At 37.3% G+C, this 17,032-nt stretch overlaps 9 protein-coding genes across 9 annotated transcripts; 3 read left to right on the plus strand and 6 right to left on the minus strand.

Moving 5' to 3' along the window:
- Positions 1–838: 838 nt before the first annotated feature.
- Positions 839–2,066, minus strand: B0P05DRAFT_561485 (uncharacterized protein). The gene is made up of 4 exons (XM_051580476.1): positions 1,970–2,066; positions 1,549–1,917; positions 1,406–1,494; positions 839–1,341 (listed from the first exon to the last, which is right to left on the minus strand). The coding sequence occupies exons 1-4, from the start codon at positions 2,039–2,041 to the stop codon at positions 1,020–1,022; spliced, it is 852 nt and encodes a 283-aa protein (XP_051430237.1). The 5' UTR covers positions 2,042–2,066; the 3' UTR covers positions 839–1,019.
- A 1,861-nt stretch (positions 2,067–3,927) lies between these two features.
- B0P05DRAFT_479569 (camp-dependent protein kinase 1) lies at positions 3,928–5,465 on the plus strand (the record flags this gene model as incomplete). Its single annotated transcript, XM_051575076.1, has 5 exons — positions 3,928–4,156; positions 4,229–4,659; positions 4,719–4,926; positions 4,973–5,057; positions 5,108–5,465. The coding sequence occupies 5 exons, from the start codon at positions 3,928–3,930 to the stop codon at positions 5,463–5,465; spliced, it is 1,311 nt and encodes a 436-aa protein (XP_051430238.1).
- A 306-nt stretch (positions 5,466–5,771) lies between these two features.
- On the minus strand, positions 5,772–6,545 carry B0P05DRAFT_452354 (uncharacterized protein; the record flags this gene model as incomplete). The annotated part of the gene is made up of 2 exons (XM_051573896.1): positions 5,772–6,136; positions 6,275–6,545. Coding segments are annotated over 2 exons (636 nt in total), but the record flags the coding sequence as incomplete, so codon positions are not given.
- A 146-nt stretch (positions 6,546–6,691) lies between these two features.
- On the plus strand, positions 6,692–7,615 carry B0P05DRAFT_561497 (Metallo-dependent phosphatase-like protein). The gene is made up of 3 exons (XM_051580477.1): positions 6,692–6,816; positions 6,858–6,939; positions 6,981–7,615. The coding sequence occupies exons 1-3, from the start codon at positions 6,705–6,707 to the stop codon at positions 7,480–7,482; spliced, it is 696 nt and encodes a 231-aa protein (XP_051430240.1). The 5' UTR covers positions 6,692–6,704; the 3' UTR covers positions 7,483–7,615.
- A 364-nt stretch (positions 7,616–7,979) lies between these two features.
- Positions 7,980–10,097, plus strand: B0P05DRAFT_479673 (uncharacterized protein; the record flags this gene model as incomplete). Its single annotated transcript, XM_051575082.1, has 2 exons — positions 7,980–9,752; positions 9,810–10,097. 2 exons carry the CDS (start codon positions 7,980–7,982, stop codon positions 10,095–10,097), a joined length of 2,061 nt encoding a protein of 686 aa, XP_051430241.1.
- A 61-nt stretch (positions 10,098–10,158) lies between these two features.
- On the minus strand, positions 10,159–11,516 carry B0P05DRAFT_591627 (Bromodomain-containing protein; the record flags this gene model as incomplete). Its single annotated transcript, XM_051582921.1, has 5 exons — positions 10,159–10,383; positions 10,427–10,728; positions 10,775–11,226; positions 11,271–11,320; positions 11,370–11,516. The coding sequence occupies 5 exons, from the start codon at positions 11,514–11,516 to the stop codon at positions 10,159–10,161; spliced, it is 1,176 nt and encodes a 391-aa protein (XP_051430242.1).
- Positions 11,517–11,554: 38 nt separating this feature from the next.
- On the minus strand, positions 11,555–12,622 carry B0P05DRAFT_641392 (uncharacterized protein). Its single transcript, XM_051583771.1, has 3 exons — positions 12,267–12,622; positions 11,795–12,222; positions 11,555–11,756 (listed from the first exon to the last, which is right to left on the minus strand). Exons 1-3 carry the CDS (start codon positions 12,521–12,523, stop codon positions 11,578–11,580), a joined length of 864 nt encoding a protein of 287 aa, XP_051430243.1. The 5' UTR covers positions 12,524–12,622; the 3' UTR covers positions 11,555–11,577.
- Positions 12,623–12,701: 79 nt separating this feature from the next.
- Positions 12,702–13,338, minus strand: B0P05DRAFT_600305 (uncharacterized protein; the record flags this gene model as incomplete). Its single annotated transcript, XM_051583225.1, has 3 exons — positions 13,224–13,338; positions 12,745–13,168; positions 12,702–12,718 (listed from the first exon to the last, which is right to left on the minus strand). The coding sequence occupies exons 1-3, from the start codon at positions 13,257–13,259 to the stop codon at positions 12,702–12,704; spliced, it is 477 nt and encodes a 158-aa protein (XP_051430244.1). The 5' UTR covers positions 13,260–13,338.
- Positions 13,339–16,465: 3,127 nt separating this feature from the next.
- On the minus strand, positions 16,466–16,972 carry B0P05DRAFT_561509 (uncharacterized protein). The gene has a single exon (XM_051580478.1). The coding sequence runs from the start codon at positions 16,948–16,950 to the stop codon at positions 16,642–16,644; it is 309 nt and encodes a 102-aa protein (XP_051430245.1). The 5' UTR covers positions 16,951–16,972; the 3' UTR covers positions 16,466–16,641.
- Positions 16,973–17,032: the final 60 nt, after the last annotated feature.

Here is a 17,032-nt window from a genome sequence, read left to right on the forward strand (position 1 = left end):
GCGAATGATTGAATAGTGTTTATTATTCGTGTGATGGTTTCTCGATTCAAATTATTACAGTCATCGAGAATAAAGATATTCTATTCATTCTAGTACGTGAATTCCTAGGAATTATATTCATTGTCTGACAAAGCATAGAAATTGTGGTGAAAGGGGGAGGGGTGCAAAATGAAAGCTACCAGAGCGGACTCACGGAGGAACAACAACTGAATCAGAAAGGCATTTGTCTGAATCGTGTGCGGCAACAAAAGCAGGATGCCAATATCTATAATGCCTAAACCATCAAGCCGCTTAGGAGCGACCATCAAGGCCCAAATTGATCAAAGGAAAACATTTTGAATGACAAAAGAAGCAACGATTGATTTCACAATGAGCGTTAATAAGTCAATATGTCGTAAAGCAGCAGTTCTTTGAGTACACATCATGAATTGTATAATTTATTCTTTGAACAGCCTTTAAGGTACAGCTATTGTTTTTTTTAGGTTAAAAATGCATCATGCTTTGTTTGTTAGTGTATGTACCCTTTGTTGTGTAAGTGATGCATAGTGATCAAATCGAATGACAGAATCTTTGGAATGAACCCAAAAAAAAGCGGAGGCTTAACTTAAACGAAGAGCAAACGGAATGTCTCCTCCGTACAATATCTGTCAAAAAAAAGAAATGAGACATTTTCGGTATTTTAGTTTATTTTTTCTATGAAACGAATAAGCGGTTGCATCACTTGTTACTTAAAATGTACAAGTGCTGGCTCTTTTTAATTGCCAGACAAATAATTTTTTATCATTACAAACACACTTGCATCTATGAACCACAGAAACTTGTATTTTATTCTATTTGAGTAGTATCTCTTTTCTGTGGCGTTGGTAAAAAAAAATCTCCCATAAGTTTCCTCCTCTCGGTACCTGAACTTATTTTTCTTTGTCGTACAAATTATGTTTCCACTAAAAAATCTTTACACTCTAGTTTGATTTTATTGCAAAGAAAAAGGAAAGATAAGGGGAATACAGAAAAAGTTGGTCTTATGATTGTTGCAATAAAGGAGTTCTTTCATTGTCTGTAGCAGAAGTGCTTGGTGGTTGTGCAATGGGATAAACAACAGATCGGTCCTTACTATCAATGGCCACAAGTTTCTGTTCTCTTTCATACTCATCAGCAACCCATAAACCAGCACCTATGATGTTTGTCCAAGTGAAAATGATGTTGAACAAAGGAATAAGTTCCAGAGCAAAGGCAAATGCACCAACACTGACATAAGTCCATTTGTTGTCTCGAGCATGATGATAGGATTCAGAAACCTTGTATCCGCGCAACTCAATATCATAATGAAGACGTAAATTCCAACTATATAAATTTCTTTGTCAGCAATCTTTTTTCTCTCTCTCTTTTTGCCTTATTTATGACTTACGCCGTTGGCCAACCGTTAATAGTGCATGCAAGTGCGTTACCAACCAAGGGAACGAGTTGAAGAGGTGCTGTCAAGACCAAAAGCAAAATCTAAAGCCATCATTTCTCATAAGTACATGAAACACAATACCAAAAAAAAGATACCTTGATGGTAATCAAAAGCCAAGTCACCAGAATAGAAGATCGAACGTTACGCCAACAGAGCACCAAATAAGGTGTGTCTCTTTCTTCTTCCTCTTCAAAAATACGCTCAAGACCTCTGGCTCTCAAAGTAGCATCAAAGACAGCGTCTTGAAAGATAGGTACTAAAATGGCAAAGAATAACAAATTGATAATAGCGCCTTCAAGCACGGTTGACACAATAGAGATAAACCAAGACATCCAATGAGGCCAGTGCCAGCTGATTAGTTTTTCAGCTAAGCCTGGTAATAAGTACTTGAAAGAAAAACCTACAGAGAAAGCACTAAACAAAATGGTCAACAGAATCGGACTCATTGTCTTGAGCCATAGTTGCTAGAAATAAGTATTTTAACATCTGTACACACTTTTCAATAGGTAAATGTACCTTGGGATGTGTAATCAAAAACCAAATGCCTCGAAAGGGAAAAGTAAATGCAGGCACAAACCTTTTGGTCATTGTTGAAAAAAAAAAAAGAAAAAAAGAAAAAAAAAAAGAGGGTGTGTGTATTTTAAACTTTTTCCTTGTCGTGTTTAAATAGAAGTTTATGGTGGTACATAAGCGATACAACAAAGGACGATGTACAGTATCACTTGTAAATTAAATCTCAATCTGCGGGTAAAAAAAAAGCAAATGTGTCACAATGTCAGGTTGATCTTTTACCGTTTCTTGCTTGGGATCAAAAAGAGCAGCGCCTGAGAGAAATAAGAACTCTGAGGACCTCAAATAATAGGTTGAGGCCATGTATTTTTTGTTCAATATATCATTTAATTATCTGTCGAAAGAAAGATAGACAATAGAACAATGTTAGAAGGCATAATTTCAAAAGCAGAAAAAAGAAAAACCAAGAGCTTCCTCACAAAAGAAGTATCGCTTTAATTCATTCAAACAACATGTTAGCTCGAATGAAATCTTATAGCTTCAAAAATAGTCGGTTAATGTGGTAATTAAAGAGGATATAAACAGCACATGGTCCAGGTTTAGCCAAACAAATACTTGTCTCAATATAAATACGACATTTGTCACTATCTGATCCATACTTGTTTCTTGAGAAAAAAAAATGCAATAATGGACAATACAATAGGTCAAAGTTAATGACATACAACCTTTAGAAAAAATGACGGAAACTTCAAAAATGTTAAGATGTTAACAATCATAAAGTAAAAACGAATAAAACACTTACTTAATCCGCTAAAGAGATGCCAAACTCTTGACCAATCCACCACTTTTTGTACAGAAGGCTACCGTTTTCAAACTTAGTTCAGTATTGGAGTGACTGTTGCTTGAGGAGATAGTAGGAAGCGTTTCATGAAAGAGCAAAGTGGTTATGCCTGATATAGCAATGGCTAAAGCTAGATATATCATCTCTTCTACTTATACTACGACCATTTTTGACTGAGGGACATTCAGGATTATAACAAGCTAAAGGTATCTTTCATGTTTCTGTATCTTGTTGTTCCCTGTCTTCTAGCCAATTGCTTAGGACGTTGAAGTTTCTGGAAACAGTAGACACGATTCTGAGATACACCTTTATTTTAGCGCCAAAGTTGTCATCATTATGCGCCTTGTAGCTTTGTCTCAGTTCTACTTACCACTGTCTGATAACAAAAGACAATAGCAACCAAACTTTGTGTTGAGACTTAGCTGCAACATAGTTTCCACTACTCCAATTATAGTTTACTGCTATAGAATAAGATAAGAGCTTCCTAAACCTAAGCAAGTCCAGAATATAAACGCAATGGAGTGTAAATAATTTATAGTGACACAAGTATCCATGCATAAAACGTTGTTGAACACAACGTGTATTGTATGTTATAAAATCCTTCTTCAATTTTTTAAATAAGCCATAAAGAGCAGTTTTCATTAGATATTACACCCAAAAACACAAACCAAAGGAAAAATATGATGATAGCTTCAGTCGATAGATCTGCAATGAGACAACCAACAGGTCTGGATACTTTTATTGCTCTTGTTCTATCATTGCTCCCATCAAAAATAAATAAAAGTTAACATATCTTCCAATTTCTCTTTGTTTCGATCAATAAAGATAAATACATCATAGCTACGTGTAGCCTTATCTGTGCGTTCAGATAGTAGAGACCTATGGTTAGTACACTTTGTGTCGAGATGTTCTATGTCATAACTAAGTGGTTAGGACTGCTAAAATTTTAATACGCTTAGAGCTGTCCACGCGGGAACAAATCTGACTTCAAAACAAATTCAGATAAACACACCCATTTGATTTCCTCATTAAGGTCAATCCATTTTTTTTCTCTGTCTCTAAAACAACCCTCTTTTTTTTTTTTCTGTTTGACATAATTTCTTTTTTTCTTTCTTTTTATTCAATGTCATTTATACATAAAATTATAGACCGAGCAACACGGAATAGCAGTAGTAGTAGCAGCAGCCATTATGGTTCCTCCGAAGAAAAGCCTCAGCGTCGATCATTTTTTGGATTTGGAGCAAACAGTAATGGTAGTACAACAATCAACAATAAAGAGCAAGAAGATGCCATGTCAACCACAAGCAACGGCAAAGAAAACAAAAGATTCTCAGGTACACATCAGTCGTTAGGTAATATACAGACATGCGCCATTTTCTGAGATATGCTAAATATGTATACCTGTCTTGCTTTTGTTTTTTAAGGCAAGTCTTCTTGCTCTTCTGCCACAGTCGTGATACCAGAAGATCATACCAAGGAAAAAGAACGCGAGAAATTAATACAGCAGTATGCCAATTATGACCGTGCCATTCTTGAACAACGCAAAAATAGACCTAGGCTTAAATTAGAGGATTTTAATTTGTTACGGACACTGGGCACAGGTTCTTTTGGGCGTGTTCATTTAGCACAATCCAAACATAATGGTCGATATTATGCTATTAAGGTGCTTAAAAAGTCAGAAGTCGTCCGACTAAAGCAAGTAGAGCACACCAACTTAGAAAAGGCCATCTTGGAGATCACAGCTAATCCGTTTATTGTGAATCTGTGGGGTACTTTTCAAGACGATATCAACTTGTATATGGTAATGGATTACGTGCCTGGAGGAGAGTTATTTAGTGTGCTCAGAAAGAATCAGGTAAACTACATGATAGAAAATGAAAGGGCGAGGAGATGATACTGATTTGAATTTGACAGCGTTTTCCTGATCATGTCGCTAAATTTTATGCGGCAGAAGTGGTATTGGCGATTGAATATTTTCATTCAAAAAACATTATTTATAGAGACCTGAAGCCCGAAAATTTGTTGTTAGACTCACAAGGTCATATTAAAATCACAGATTTCGGGTTTGCAAAACATGTCCCTGACGTTACTTGGACCTTATGTGGTACACCTGATTATTTGGGTAAGATAACGAATGAGCAAGCCACTGTGTTGACCTGTAACGATAGCACCTGAAGTGATTCAATCCAAAGGGTATGGTATGGCTGTTGATTGGTGGAGTCTGGGTATTTTGATATTTGAAATGTTGGCAGGGTAAGTCAATATACATTATACTAAGCAGACGTTTAATGGTTCTATTCAAGACACCCTCCATTCTATGATGATGATCATCTAAAACTCTATGAAAAGATCATCCAAGGCAAAATTAAATGGCCAGCTTATTTTGATCCACATGCTAAAGATTTGTTGAAGCGACTATTGACAGCCGATTTATCGCGTCGCTATGGTAACTTGAAAGGAGGAGCAGAAGACATAAAGAACCACAAATGGTTTAGTGGTGTTGATTTTGTGCGTATGGCTAATCGTCAGGTACGATCTCCTTATGTGCCTACCATTCGAGGTGAAGGTGATGCCTCTAATTTTGATCGTTATCCAGAGACAAATGAACGCTATGGTATCTCTGGACCAGATCCTTACCGTGATAAGTTTGCTGATTTTTAGTTGTTTATTATCATAAAAAAAAATTATAATCGTCTTGGTGGAATAGCACAGAAAATAACAGTGCAAATCATAGCCAACCCAAGACTTGTTAAAAGTAACCAAATAGACCTTGATCTCAAGATACGCTTCACTTGAGGTTGTTTGATTGAATTGAATTTGAATGTTGTCGTTTCACTGAACCACGTGTGTTAATTTATGAAGCGTATATTCTATTGCTTACCTCTTATTGAACACAAGCACCCAAATAGGATCCAAACCAGTCAAGAAGATCAATAAATTCAATATACCTATCCAAAAGGGCAAAAGCACCCAGAAACGAACACCCCATTGAGGATAACCAAGAAAGATAAGACTAAGCGAGGTGGTAAGGGCAACCAAGAGAGACACTAGACCAACCACAAAACGGCCTAGTTGTTGGTACAGGGTAATATTGCCCCATACTTTAAGTCTCAAGAATTTAGGATACGCTTGTCTCTGCATGTATTCAAACAAGTAATCCTTTGCTTCTTGAAACAAAAGTGGGTCGTCACGAGGGTCTGGTTTTTCTAATTCTTTTCGAAGGGCTACTACAAGTTCAGGCGGTAATTGAGTTACTTCTTTTGTAGCTGAGGGTACAAGGTATCGCAGTAATAGACGTTGTGAGGAATCCACGAGTTCTTTACGACTTGGTACTTGTTTGCCATGGATCCACGAAGATTCAACATGATCTGTGTCAGTAGGACTGGCTAATGTTCTGTTTCTGTCATAAATAGGCAAGTTAACATGTTCAGGAGATGGAAGAGGGGAAGGTGAAGAAATGACAGAAGAACTGAAATGCGAAGGTTGATGAGATAGGCGACTCAAGATACGAGGAGATTGATATCCTTCACTCAAATCAGTTTCTGATAAAAGACCAGTACGGTGCATGGCTTTCACATATCGTTTCCAAAGTTGCTCATGGTGTTGTAGATCGAGATAAAAATCCAACACTTCTTCCATCTTGAGTCTGTCTCTCATGATAATATAAAAATTATATAGACACACAGGTGGCAGTGTCTTTCTTGTCAAAACTTGGTCTAATGTTGGTAAATCATCATGAACACCTTGTCTTGGAAATTGCTTTTCCATGGTATATAATAATGAAAGAAAAAGGAGAGTGTAAACAAAGAACAAGTATACATTCTTTTTATTATTCTGTACGACATCACACTTGAACTCAGATATATACGTAGCTCTTTTTTTTTTTTTTTTTTTTATTCTATGCTTATTACTGTCAATAGTTATCAACCTCATCATGATACAGTAAGGTTTGTCTGTATATCTGACACCCATGGCAAAGTTCATTTTGACATACCAGACGGAGATGTATTAAGTAAGTGACCTCTATTTATGGCCTATGGATTAATCCTTTAGTTCATGCGGGTGATATGACAAAAAGAAGCCATATAGACGAGTTTCATCAGACAATAGAATGGCTTGGTTCTTTGCCCCACAAGTAAGTAGATAAGCATAATTCTACCATATTAAATTCTATAGAGTGAAGATTGTGACAGGTGGCAATCATGATATTTTGCTTGATACTACCTTTGGCTATACCGAGAAAAGACAAGCAATCCTTGATTTCATGAAGAAACACAACATTGTCTATCTAGAGCATGAAGCCTATCAACTTGACTCTTCTTTGGGCTCATTTCGCTTGTTTGTTTCACCTTATGCTCCAATGCATTTAGGTGGTGCTTTTATGCTGGATGATATGTCGCATGTATGGAACAATGTACCTCCTGTTGATGTGCTTGTGACACACACACCACCTTATGGCTATGGAGATAAAATTATGCGTGGTGGTAGACATGTTGGTTGTCAATTCCTAAGAGACAAAATTGATCGTATTCAACCTCAAGTATGTGTATTTGGACATATTCATGAAGCACACGGATACACACGAAATGAACAAGGTCAACTGTTTATCAATGCTTGTTTATGTGATCACCGATACAGAGGAAATCAGTTACCTATCACATTTGACTTGCCCATATAAGTTACACAACCCATTCATGCAACTCATAATAATAATAAAATTCGTTGTGTATGTATGTGTATATATATATATATATATATAACAACCTGAATACAATAGAAAACAAAATAAAAGCGTCCTTAAAGAAAGAAAAGGCTTGTTTTTATCACTGTTTAAAAATAAAACAAAACAAAAAGACAATGTTCAACTGTCTTCTTGATTTGAGTAGTCGGACTTGAAAAATAAAAAATTAAGGTACCAGCAACAAAATGGGGTTTTTTACTCAACGTTAAACTTGCTACGGCTAGCATATCGGCTTCATATACAAATAAAAAAGTGATTAGTTTAGATTGTATCATCATCATCATCATCATCGAAAGGACATGTCTAACAAGGTAGTGCAAAACGAAAAAAAATAAAAACTCCACACTTTTTTTTTTTCATTCCAACCCCCCTTGTGTACCTTACTTGCCTAGACCTTCTCTTTCTTTCTTTTATTTTCTTTCATCAGTTTACCCATGGCAAACACAGCCAGCAGCAATAATACCAGTGGTCTTCCTGTCATCCCACTTTCTCCTATTGCTCAATCCTACATCATATGTTCTAATGCTCTCAACCTTGCTACTGAGAAACTAACAGAAGCCAAAAAAGCCAATCCACCTGTCCAGGTAGGCGTGCTTCGAGGCTACCTCGAGACTTCCAAAGTAGAGGCCCACCGCCTTAATGCCCTGACCCGCAAGATGCAGTCTGTAGAAGCAGCAACACCTCTCTTTTGGGATTCAGATGGTCTTGCTCGTCAAATTGCCATTATGAATGCTCAGCTATTCAACCAAGTCTTTCTAGACAAACGATCCCTTCTACAACTGGACTTACATCAGACCAAACTGGTTCATCTGGTCGATTTTCATCATTACTTGAGTCACAGTATGGCTCACCAGCTTATTTATTGGGCCGAGCTGTTGAGTAACAATAGTGCTGCCTCTGCTGTCGTACCACCTGTCCATGCCACCAAAGATAGCCTTGTCACTCATCTGGTACGTGTGGCTTATTTGCTGTTGCATGCCTACCGTGATTTTTCGGGTTTTGCAGCCATCATGAAAGCCTTGACGTTTCCTGAAGTCAGGCGACTGAACAAGAAGTTATGGCACGGTGCAAGTTCGCGCACCAAGGACATGTTTCGTGAGTTGGCTCAGATCATCTCGCCCGCCAAACACTATGAAGCCTACCATCATGCCCTCAAACACAAATTAGAGCAGTACCATACACCTTTGCCCGGTATGATTGCTGTGCCTTGGGTCCATCCTCACTTGGTCTCGATTCGGTCGATTGTGACGGCCTATACAGCCGGTGATGAAGACACCCACCATTTAGGCGACGTGGTCTTGTCTGCACCGGGCGCGCATAAGCTCGATATGGTCTTGGCCATCCTGGAGCTCTGTCAGCTCAATGCGCCCAGTGGCGATGTGACAGCAGACGATGTCTTATCTACACAGACGTATCCTAACCGACGTAGTTCTGTTGCACATTCAAAAGCGATTCATGTAGAGGGGTTACGTGCTGCTGTGATTCCTGTAGCCAACCTGAGCCATTTAGCACCCGGCGATCAACTCACACAGCATTGGTTGGTCTCTCGTGTCTATTTGCGTAAAGATCAGCTGATCAATGAAAGTATTGAAGTCGAGCCCTTAAAGAAGAATGAGACGATTGCTTGCGAAGATGATTTTGGAGAGACCGGTCGGTATCAGTCAGTCAGTCATACGACGTCAAGACGTACCAGTCTTGTTCCACCACCACCACAGGCACGTACTGCTTCTGTCTTGGAAATGACAGAACCTGAATTTCAACCCTCACCTAAACCACGACGACAACGACAAGAAGAAGAAGAGAGTAGTAGTAATACTAGTAATGATGATGATGGACCTTCTATTGAAGAACAACCTAAAGTTATACCAGAGGAACCTATCAAAGAAGAAGAAGAAGAAGTAACAAAACCAGTGATTGAGACGGAACCTGTCCAACAAGAAGAACCAGTGGCTCAACCTTCTGTCTTGTCTACTTCTACTACAGAAAGTAAACAACAAAAATCCAGATTATCACCCACAGCACCTGAATTTGTACCCAACAAAGTTTGTTCTGTCATTAAATCCGAAAGTACATCTACAGATGAAAAATGGCTTGGTTATCCTATTCAAGAAGATGATGATGAAGTAGTTACCTTGACAACGACATCTGATTCCGAGAAATGGGTAGGTTATCCTGCTCCTGCTACAGATGAAGATGATGATAAAGTGGTATTATCTGAACCTGATGAAGAAGAACAAGAACAAGAACAAGAAGAAGAAGAAGAGGTCTGGAAAGGATATCCTGGACCTAATAGTAGCACAGATAGTCCTCGTCGTGCTTCATCACAATCAGAGACATCAGAAGAATGGAAAGGATATCATGCTACTAAAATGGAAGCTGATTGGCAAAGAGAAAGTGCACTTAAAGTACAAGAACATGAATGGCAAGGTTATACGCTAGAGACATTGGATGAAGACGAGCTTGATTCAAGCACAATGATGGATGGTGAATTTGAAAAGTCTCGGCAGGCTCGGGGACGGCAACAAAAAGAAAACTTTTGTAGAAATAAATAAAATTAAAAAAGATATATACCCTTCTTTCCCCTCGTCCTCCTCGTCCTCCTCCTCTATTACTTTATTCAATAGGTACTATACTCTTCCTTCTGTCTTTGGCTGCTCTTGTATGTGAACTTGTGAATGTATCTGTATCTGCTGCTTTAAATGTCTTGATTTGTTGGACTGTATCTTCCAACATTTCCCTTGCCATTTGATATACTTCTGTGCCTTCTTTGTTATACATCAGTGAATTGTTGATCATTAACATCACATCTCTTTCGAATTCTTCTGTTGTGCTGATCAACTGTGTATAGATTGAGCCATAAATTCAATTTAGCTTTACTTACTCCATCTCGAATCTTGTTCTTTATTGTCTTGAGATCCATGGGTCTCTTGACAATAGCATAATAACGGGGTGCGATTGTCTCTTTAATTGGGTTCATAAACATTGTTCCATTCTTATGGTTTGCAATCTCTCTCCATAGTAAATTGATATTCTTTTGCCATGATTTATGCCTTTGATCGTCTTTGTTGAGTGCTGCTTTTCTTGTAGGTGTAGGTGCATTACTCTCACTTTCTGCCACACTCTCTGTGCCTTCTCTTGTGTTGACATCTGTGGTATCAGCAGGTGTTGTGCCTTGACTCACATCTAATAGAATTGATTATTTTTTTTTTGTTATTGGTTTATAAATTACCTGTTGATTCATCATGTTGAGGAACATCAATATGAAGTGGCGATTCAGTTGTCTTTTGTCGCTTAGATTCAATCAGACTTTCATCTTCATCTAAAGATCGTTTTCGACTGATTCTCTCTGGTTCTTCTTGTTCTTCTTGTTCTGGTCGAAGTAGACGTGCTTCATTTGCTTGATTTTCAGCTTCTACTTTGGCTGCTTCTTCCTCTATACGTTCTGTTTCACCCTGTTGGATTAATTCCTCGGGTTCAGACAAGAGAGAGGGTGATTCATGAGCCATCAGTTGATCATCCCATTTACCAGCACGAATATCATCAATCTCAGCAACCAATGTCATAAATTTCTGTTCATCTTCTGCTAGTGCTATCTTCAATTCTTCTAATCGTAATGCGTATAACTGTCGAGCAATTTGAACTACAATAGGCATATCTTGGTTGGATACAGACTGTTGTTTTCTTTTACTATGTGTGAGTAGAGAATGATATATACTGATCCTTACTTTTCTTCATCTAGATCCTCTACCATCAAGTAATATTGTAAAGAACAGTTCTATGACTGGGGTTGAGAGACAAAAAAAACACATGACATACAAGTATACTTTTTGGTTGAAATAATCAGAAGGACGATCCAGTAAAGCATGGTGCTTAAGATTTCGGGCTATTTGAAACCAGTTATCTTCTCCATATTTATATACTGCTTGAGAAAGCAATAGTTTCTCTAGCACTGTCCAATCGGTAGTTGACATCAAGACAAAAGAAAGAGAAAAAAAGATAGCGCGTACAATTCTTTTTTAAACTCCATTCAATTTATTTATTATGTGAAATGTTATTGTTGTATTGTTGTTTTTCAATTAAAGCCACTAATTGTTCTCTGTTTCTTAATAGTCTTTGTTGTAATTCAGGACTCAATTGGTTATAGTGATTCAAGAATTGTGGGTTCTGTAATAAAGCACTTGCTTGAGCAAGACCATTGGCATAATTCACAGCTAGTTCATATGAGTTTAGATCAAAAGACATGACATACCTTGAAATGGATCTGATGGTGGTTGCTCAGTAGCCAATCTTGCCTTTTCAGCCTGTAGTCGTAACATTTCTTGTTGTTGAACAGCTTGTTCTGCAGCCACTCTGGATTGTTCATCTGTCAATTTCTGTCTTTGAGCAGCCACTACTTCTCTTTGGGCTATTATCTTGAGTGTCATGTCCTGTTGTTGATGCATCTTTTTAGCAATGACAGAAAACTTGACAAACAAGTCTGTTTGACATTTAAAGATCTCAATCATTGTATGGTCTTGTCGTTCCAATGGGATTTTGTTGGCATCTAAATCATGTTTAGGGTACTGGTAAATATGATAAGGCATCAGTCGATCCATGGCATCTTTTAAAGAGGTAAATGGTGTATGATAATCAGGTTGTGTGACAAGCTTATGATCCTCCAAAAGTGATTCAATAAATCTACACATATTGGTCAATAGCCTTTCTTGAATCTATTCACTTGCCTCTTTTTCACTTCTCGATGTTGTAATTCTTCTTCAGGAAGTCGTTTTGATAGAATCGAATCTGTAGGTGCTTTTTGAACAATAGGCTGAGGTCTTTGTGGATTACTAGGGGAAGGTAATGGCGGTGTAGGAGGCACAGGTGAAGATTTAGTACTCGTGTCCTTTTGTTGAGCAGGGAATAGTGTATGATTCGGTGTACTTGCAGCAGTAGTAGTAGGTGTGGATATGTTTGTAGCATAACTTGTGTTCATGCTCATATTGGATTGTAAAGATTGTTGTAAAGCAAGCAATTGTTGTTGTGTTAATTGTTGTTGCTGCTGTTGCTGCTGTTGCTGCTGTTGCTGCTGTTGCTGCTGCTGTTGCTGTTGCTGCTGTTGCTGTTGCTGCTGTTGCTGTTGCTGCTGTTGCTGTTGCTGTTGCTGCTGTTGTTTCTTTTTAGAGTATTTTCCAGTCTTGTTGTATTTACGTGTTGTCTTACTAGTGTCTTGTGGAGAACTAGGACTGCTACTATCATAAGAAGCAGTACGCATCATATGTTGTTGTTGTTGTTGTTGTTCTAATTCTTCTCTTAATTTACGTGCTGTTTCTTTAATGGCATCTGCCTCAGCTGCTGTAGGTTGTGGTGGTGTATCTAGTGAAGAAAGGGCATCATGTTTAGGTGCAATAGGCTTTACTTCACTTGTATATTGTTGTTGTTGTTGAGCAGCATCCATAGTTGCTTGATGTAGTGTTTGTATTTCCTTTATTAACTGTTGTCTTTGTTCTTCTCCTATGGAGGATACTTGCATATTATCTGATAATTTATAGATGATCTGATCGCGCTTTCGAACCATCAATACTTTTAACCCTGCCAAAGTAAGCTGAGTGATGATCTCTTCATCAACAGTGGATGACTCTCTAGACTAAAACAAAAGAAAAATAAATAAATAAATAAATAAAAAGTGATTATTATTTTACTTGTTGAACAATCGTTTTATCGTTGATAGAATCCATTTTGTCTGCTCCAAAAATATTTTTTATATTCGGGATAAAATAAAATAAAATAAAATAAAATAATAGATACGACAATAAGGTGTGACTGCAACAACATAGAAAGAAGGGGGCTTAAAATAGATGCATAGAATAAAGAAGATTAGGATCTGTATCAATTGAAATCAAGTAGGTCTCTCGTCTGAAAAAAAAAAAAAAAAAAAAAGAGTTCTAAAGTAAATATCTATTCTTGGCACATACGCTTTGGGCTCAACAAAGCATGTGGCATGCCTTCATAATGGCCTCTTTTGTCGATTCTTAGCGGAACCTTCTGTCACCAAGCTTGCTTCAGATGTAGAGCTTGTTAAACTGTACACGCTACTCAGTCCACTAGAAAAGCTTCCTTTGTTAAATTGATGCACAAGTTTGGTGCATTGAGCCCCAGTCTCGCCAATGACCAGCTTGATGTGTGTGTTTGTTCTTGGTCAAAGGGAGCATGATTTGTTTGACAATGGCAACATAGTCCATTTCTTGCTTGAGGTCGCCTTTGCTTTGGTGAATCATGTTGTTGATTTGCAAAAGGATCTCATATGCTTGAGATTAAACCCTGTCTTGCTCGTCAAGTTTAACAAGCTTCAAGAACAAGAATGCCCTGGCTGCTTTCAAAGACTGGTTGTTCTTTTTAAGAAAGCGGTCAGCAGCTGTTTCAATAGCTTGCTTTTCTTTTTGACCAAGAACCGGACCATGACTTGCTTTAAGCTAACCATTCAAGAGATTATCAGAGATGAAACGCTTGTACACTGCTGCCAGTTCTTCATCAACAAAATCAACAATATACGACAGGGACATCTTTAAAGCCGTCTCCTTCCGTAGCACTCTCTTTCTTTCTTAAGGACCTTCCCCTATTCGACATGTTCAAACCAAAATTCTCAGAGCGCCAGATAGAGATGAGGTAGTTAGGGAACACTCCATTCAATTCAAAAGGAAACCATTTTTGTATGAGCAATGAAGAAAAAGTAACTGTAATCATTTTATGAAAAAAAATTTTAACAGATCATTTTATAACACATAAAGAAACCAGCAATTCATCAAAACAAAGATAAATGTTTTACTTGTGCGAAAAAAAAAATATGGCATGATGAAATAAAAAGAATCACTAGAGAACTAGAAGCGGCCAAATTGTAAAAATGCTTCCTTTTTGAAATGGACAGAGTGTTCGCCATTAATACATTTATGCATTTTTTCTTTTGTTTTTTAAGCCCGCCCTTCAAACTGCTTCCAAATATTGATTTCAACGCTCTTGGCGGTATCAATGTTCACTCCTGGTCTGCACCTCTTCAATATAGTAGAAAAGTGCTGTACCCATGGACCTATCAATCGCTTAAGTATCAAATTTGGCACCTTGATCACTGAAGGGTTTTGCTGGATAAACTCCTTTAGTGTTGGATTGGGGAATAATTTCTCAGTTCTGTAACAAGATACTTTAGCACACGTTTTTTGGCTTCAGAAAAAAAGTAGCTATTGTTTATAGATCAAAGTTTTATTTTAAAAAGATGGCGCAGAACATAAAGTGATGAGGTGAGTACTATGCTGATCCTTTCTTAGATATCCAAGTTTGATAATACATCTTTAGGTGAGAGATCAACAAGAATAATTACCTCAATGAAGAATGATATTATAACCTGGTTGCAACATGCTTATTTGCTGTTGTGTTTGCAGAGCTTGTTTATGTATATTTTGTGTACCAGCTAATGTATAGAAAGTATCGAATTGATAACCGATATCAACTGAAAACGGTCTCTTTTCTACCAATTACAGTGAATGCAGATTTGAAGGCAATGCCTAAATCAAATCGCTTTTTTTGGTCTTAGTAGACTTCGCTTTCTTTGTTTTAGAATTACATAGAGACAGTCTTACCTGATTTCGGTTGGATCAGACTTGCATTGGGTCATTTCATAATTTTCTGATTGAGTTTTTTTCAAACCAATAGTATCGTTCGATCCCTGGGCTTGGAAGAACAGGTTTTAAATAGAAAAATGGGTTGTTTTGATAGTGTGGTTATCGAGCAATAGTCCATCAAAGATTGACATGTTTAAGCTGTGTCTTGAGCATTTTTGCTCTGCATGTCATATAAAATATGCCTGCAATTAATTCTTCTAAAGCCAAAGTGTTATACCGTATGTCAAAAGAACATGGAAAAGTAGAAATATGGGCATGTTATAATGCAAATGTGGAGTAAATGGACATGGGAGATGCAGGATGGCTGTGCGTGGAGATTCAAATGGAAGGTAACTCCAATTCTTCTTGCTGCCACATCGGAATCGAGGTTTTGCTGAGAACTGCACAAAAACACACTTATTGGGCTTTGTGGCAATAATAAAAGCTGTAGATATTCATTTACTGATTCTGTTGATGTATGCATCACAGCAAAATTACTTATAAAATCTTGAGAAGATGCGCAAAAATGTTTACACGGTTTTCTGTCCATCTCTTGTTATTTCTGTACTACAAATGTAAAACAAGAGTTGTCAAATGAGCAATTTTCATGAATGGTACCCTTTGGTCGAAAGGCACATTTTGGCCATTTTGGACATGTCGCTTTTTTCTTTTTTTTAGTCCAAACCAACTCCAAATGTACCTCATGTTACTAAACAGCGTTTGTAGGTTTCTATAGCATCTGTGTGTGTATAAACAGGCTCTAAGACACACTCGTTTGTCTGAAAAAGACAAAGAAACGTTTGAATTGTTACCTTCTTCTCTATTAAAGCATCTGTTTACTTGGAATCTTTGTTGATCAAATAAACAACATACTACCAAATTGCTTGTTCACCCAAAAACACCTTACTCAAAAAATACTTGATCCTCCTTAAATCTAGGGGGATGCTTGCTTAAATTCACTTTATCGCTTTCAGCATCTAAAAGTGTTCTTCATTCATCCATTTATAGCCATTATACTTACTAGAAAACTTTCTTTTTCCCTTGCGTTTTCTTTCCTCTGTTTTTTATTTTGTGAATGTAAATGTTAAAAGGGGCAAATAATATCCACACAGCTTAATTTATTCATCTAGACAAACAGCTTTTTTTCATATCATTTGATGCATAAGTAACTCTATCATGAATCCAATACGAAAATAAAGAAACAGTTGCCTATTTTACACAGATTTCATGTTGAAGACGCACATGCACAAAATAGAAAAACATTGTTAAACTACACAAATTTACTTGAAGCTTCAATAACATCCATCATGTTGCCTATGTTTCACGAAGCATTTAAAAGAAAAGCGTTTATTGTATTGAACATAAAAAAAGTTAGGTTAAAAGGTTGATTTACTGTTTCCAGAGCACAGCTTTATCCAATGGTATCAAATGTTCAAATGTAGCTTTTGATTGATTTGGAAGGGGGTAATTAATAGCCAAGGCAGGTTGGGGATGCTTCAAAATCAAACCTTGCGCAAATAGAATTACAGCAATATTCAGGATGTTCAAACTCACAAGGGGAATTATTAGGCCTACACACCTCTGATGTAATGGTAATTGTATTTGTTCTTGTTCTTGTTAAGACTGTAGTGGTACTTGTAATTGTTGTTGTTGTCTCTGGAACAACTGCTGTGACCAATTGAGGTGAGTTTATCTTATGGTAAATAAACTTCACCTTATCTTGCTGATAACACCATACTCCTGCAACGAACAAGAAGACAATCAATGTTTTTAACATGTATATCACAAAAGGAAAAAAGAAGCACAAAAAATTTATATAGCAACTGCAATCCTTTTTGACCAGCATTCTTTTGATTTGT

This window comes from Gilbertella persicaria (assembly GCF_025201335.1).
Source record: "Gilbertella persicaria strain CBS 190.32 chromosome Unknown B0P05scaffold_61, whole genome shotgun sequence".
Classification (NCBI taxonomy): Eukaryota; Fungi; Mucoromycota; class Mucoromycetes; order Mucorales; family Choanephoraceae; genus Gilbertella; species Gilbertella persicaria.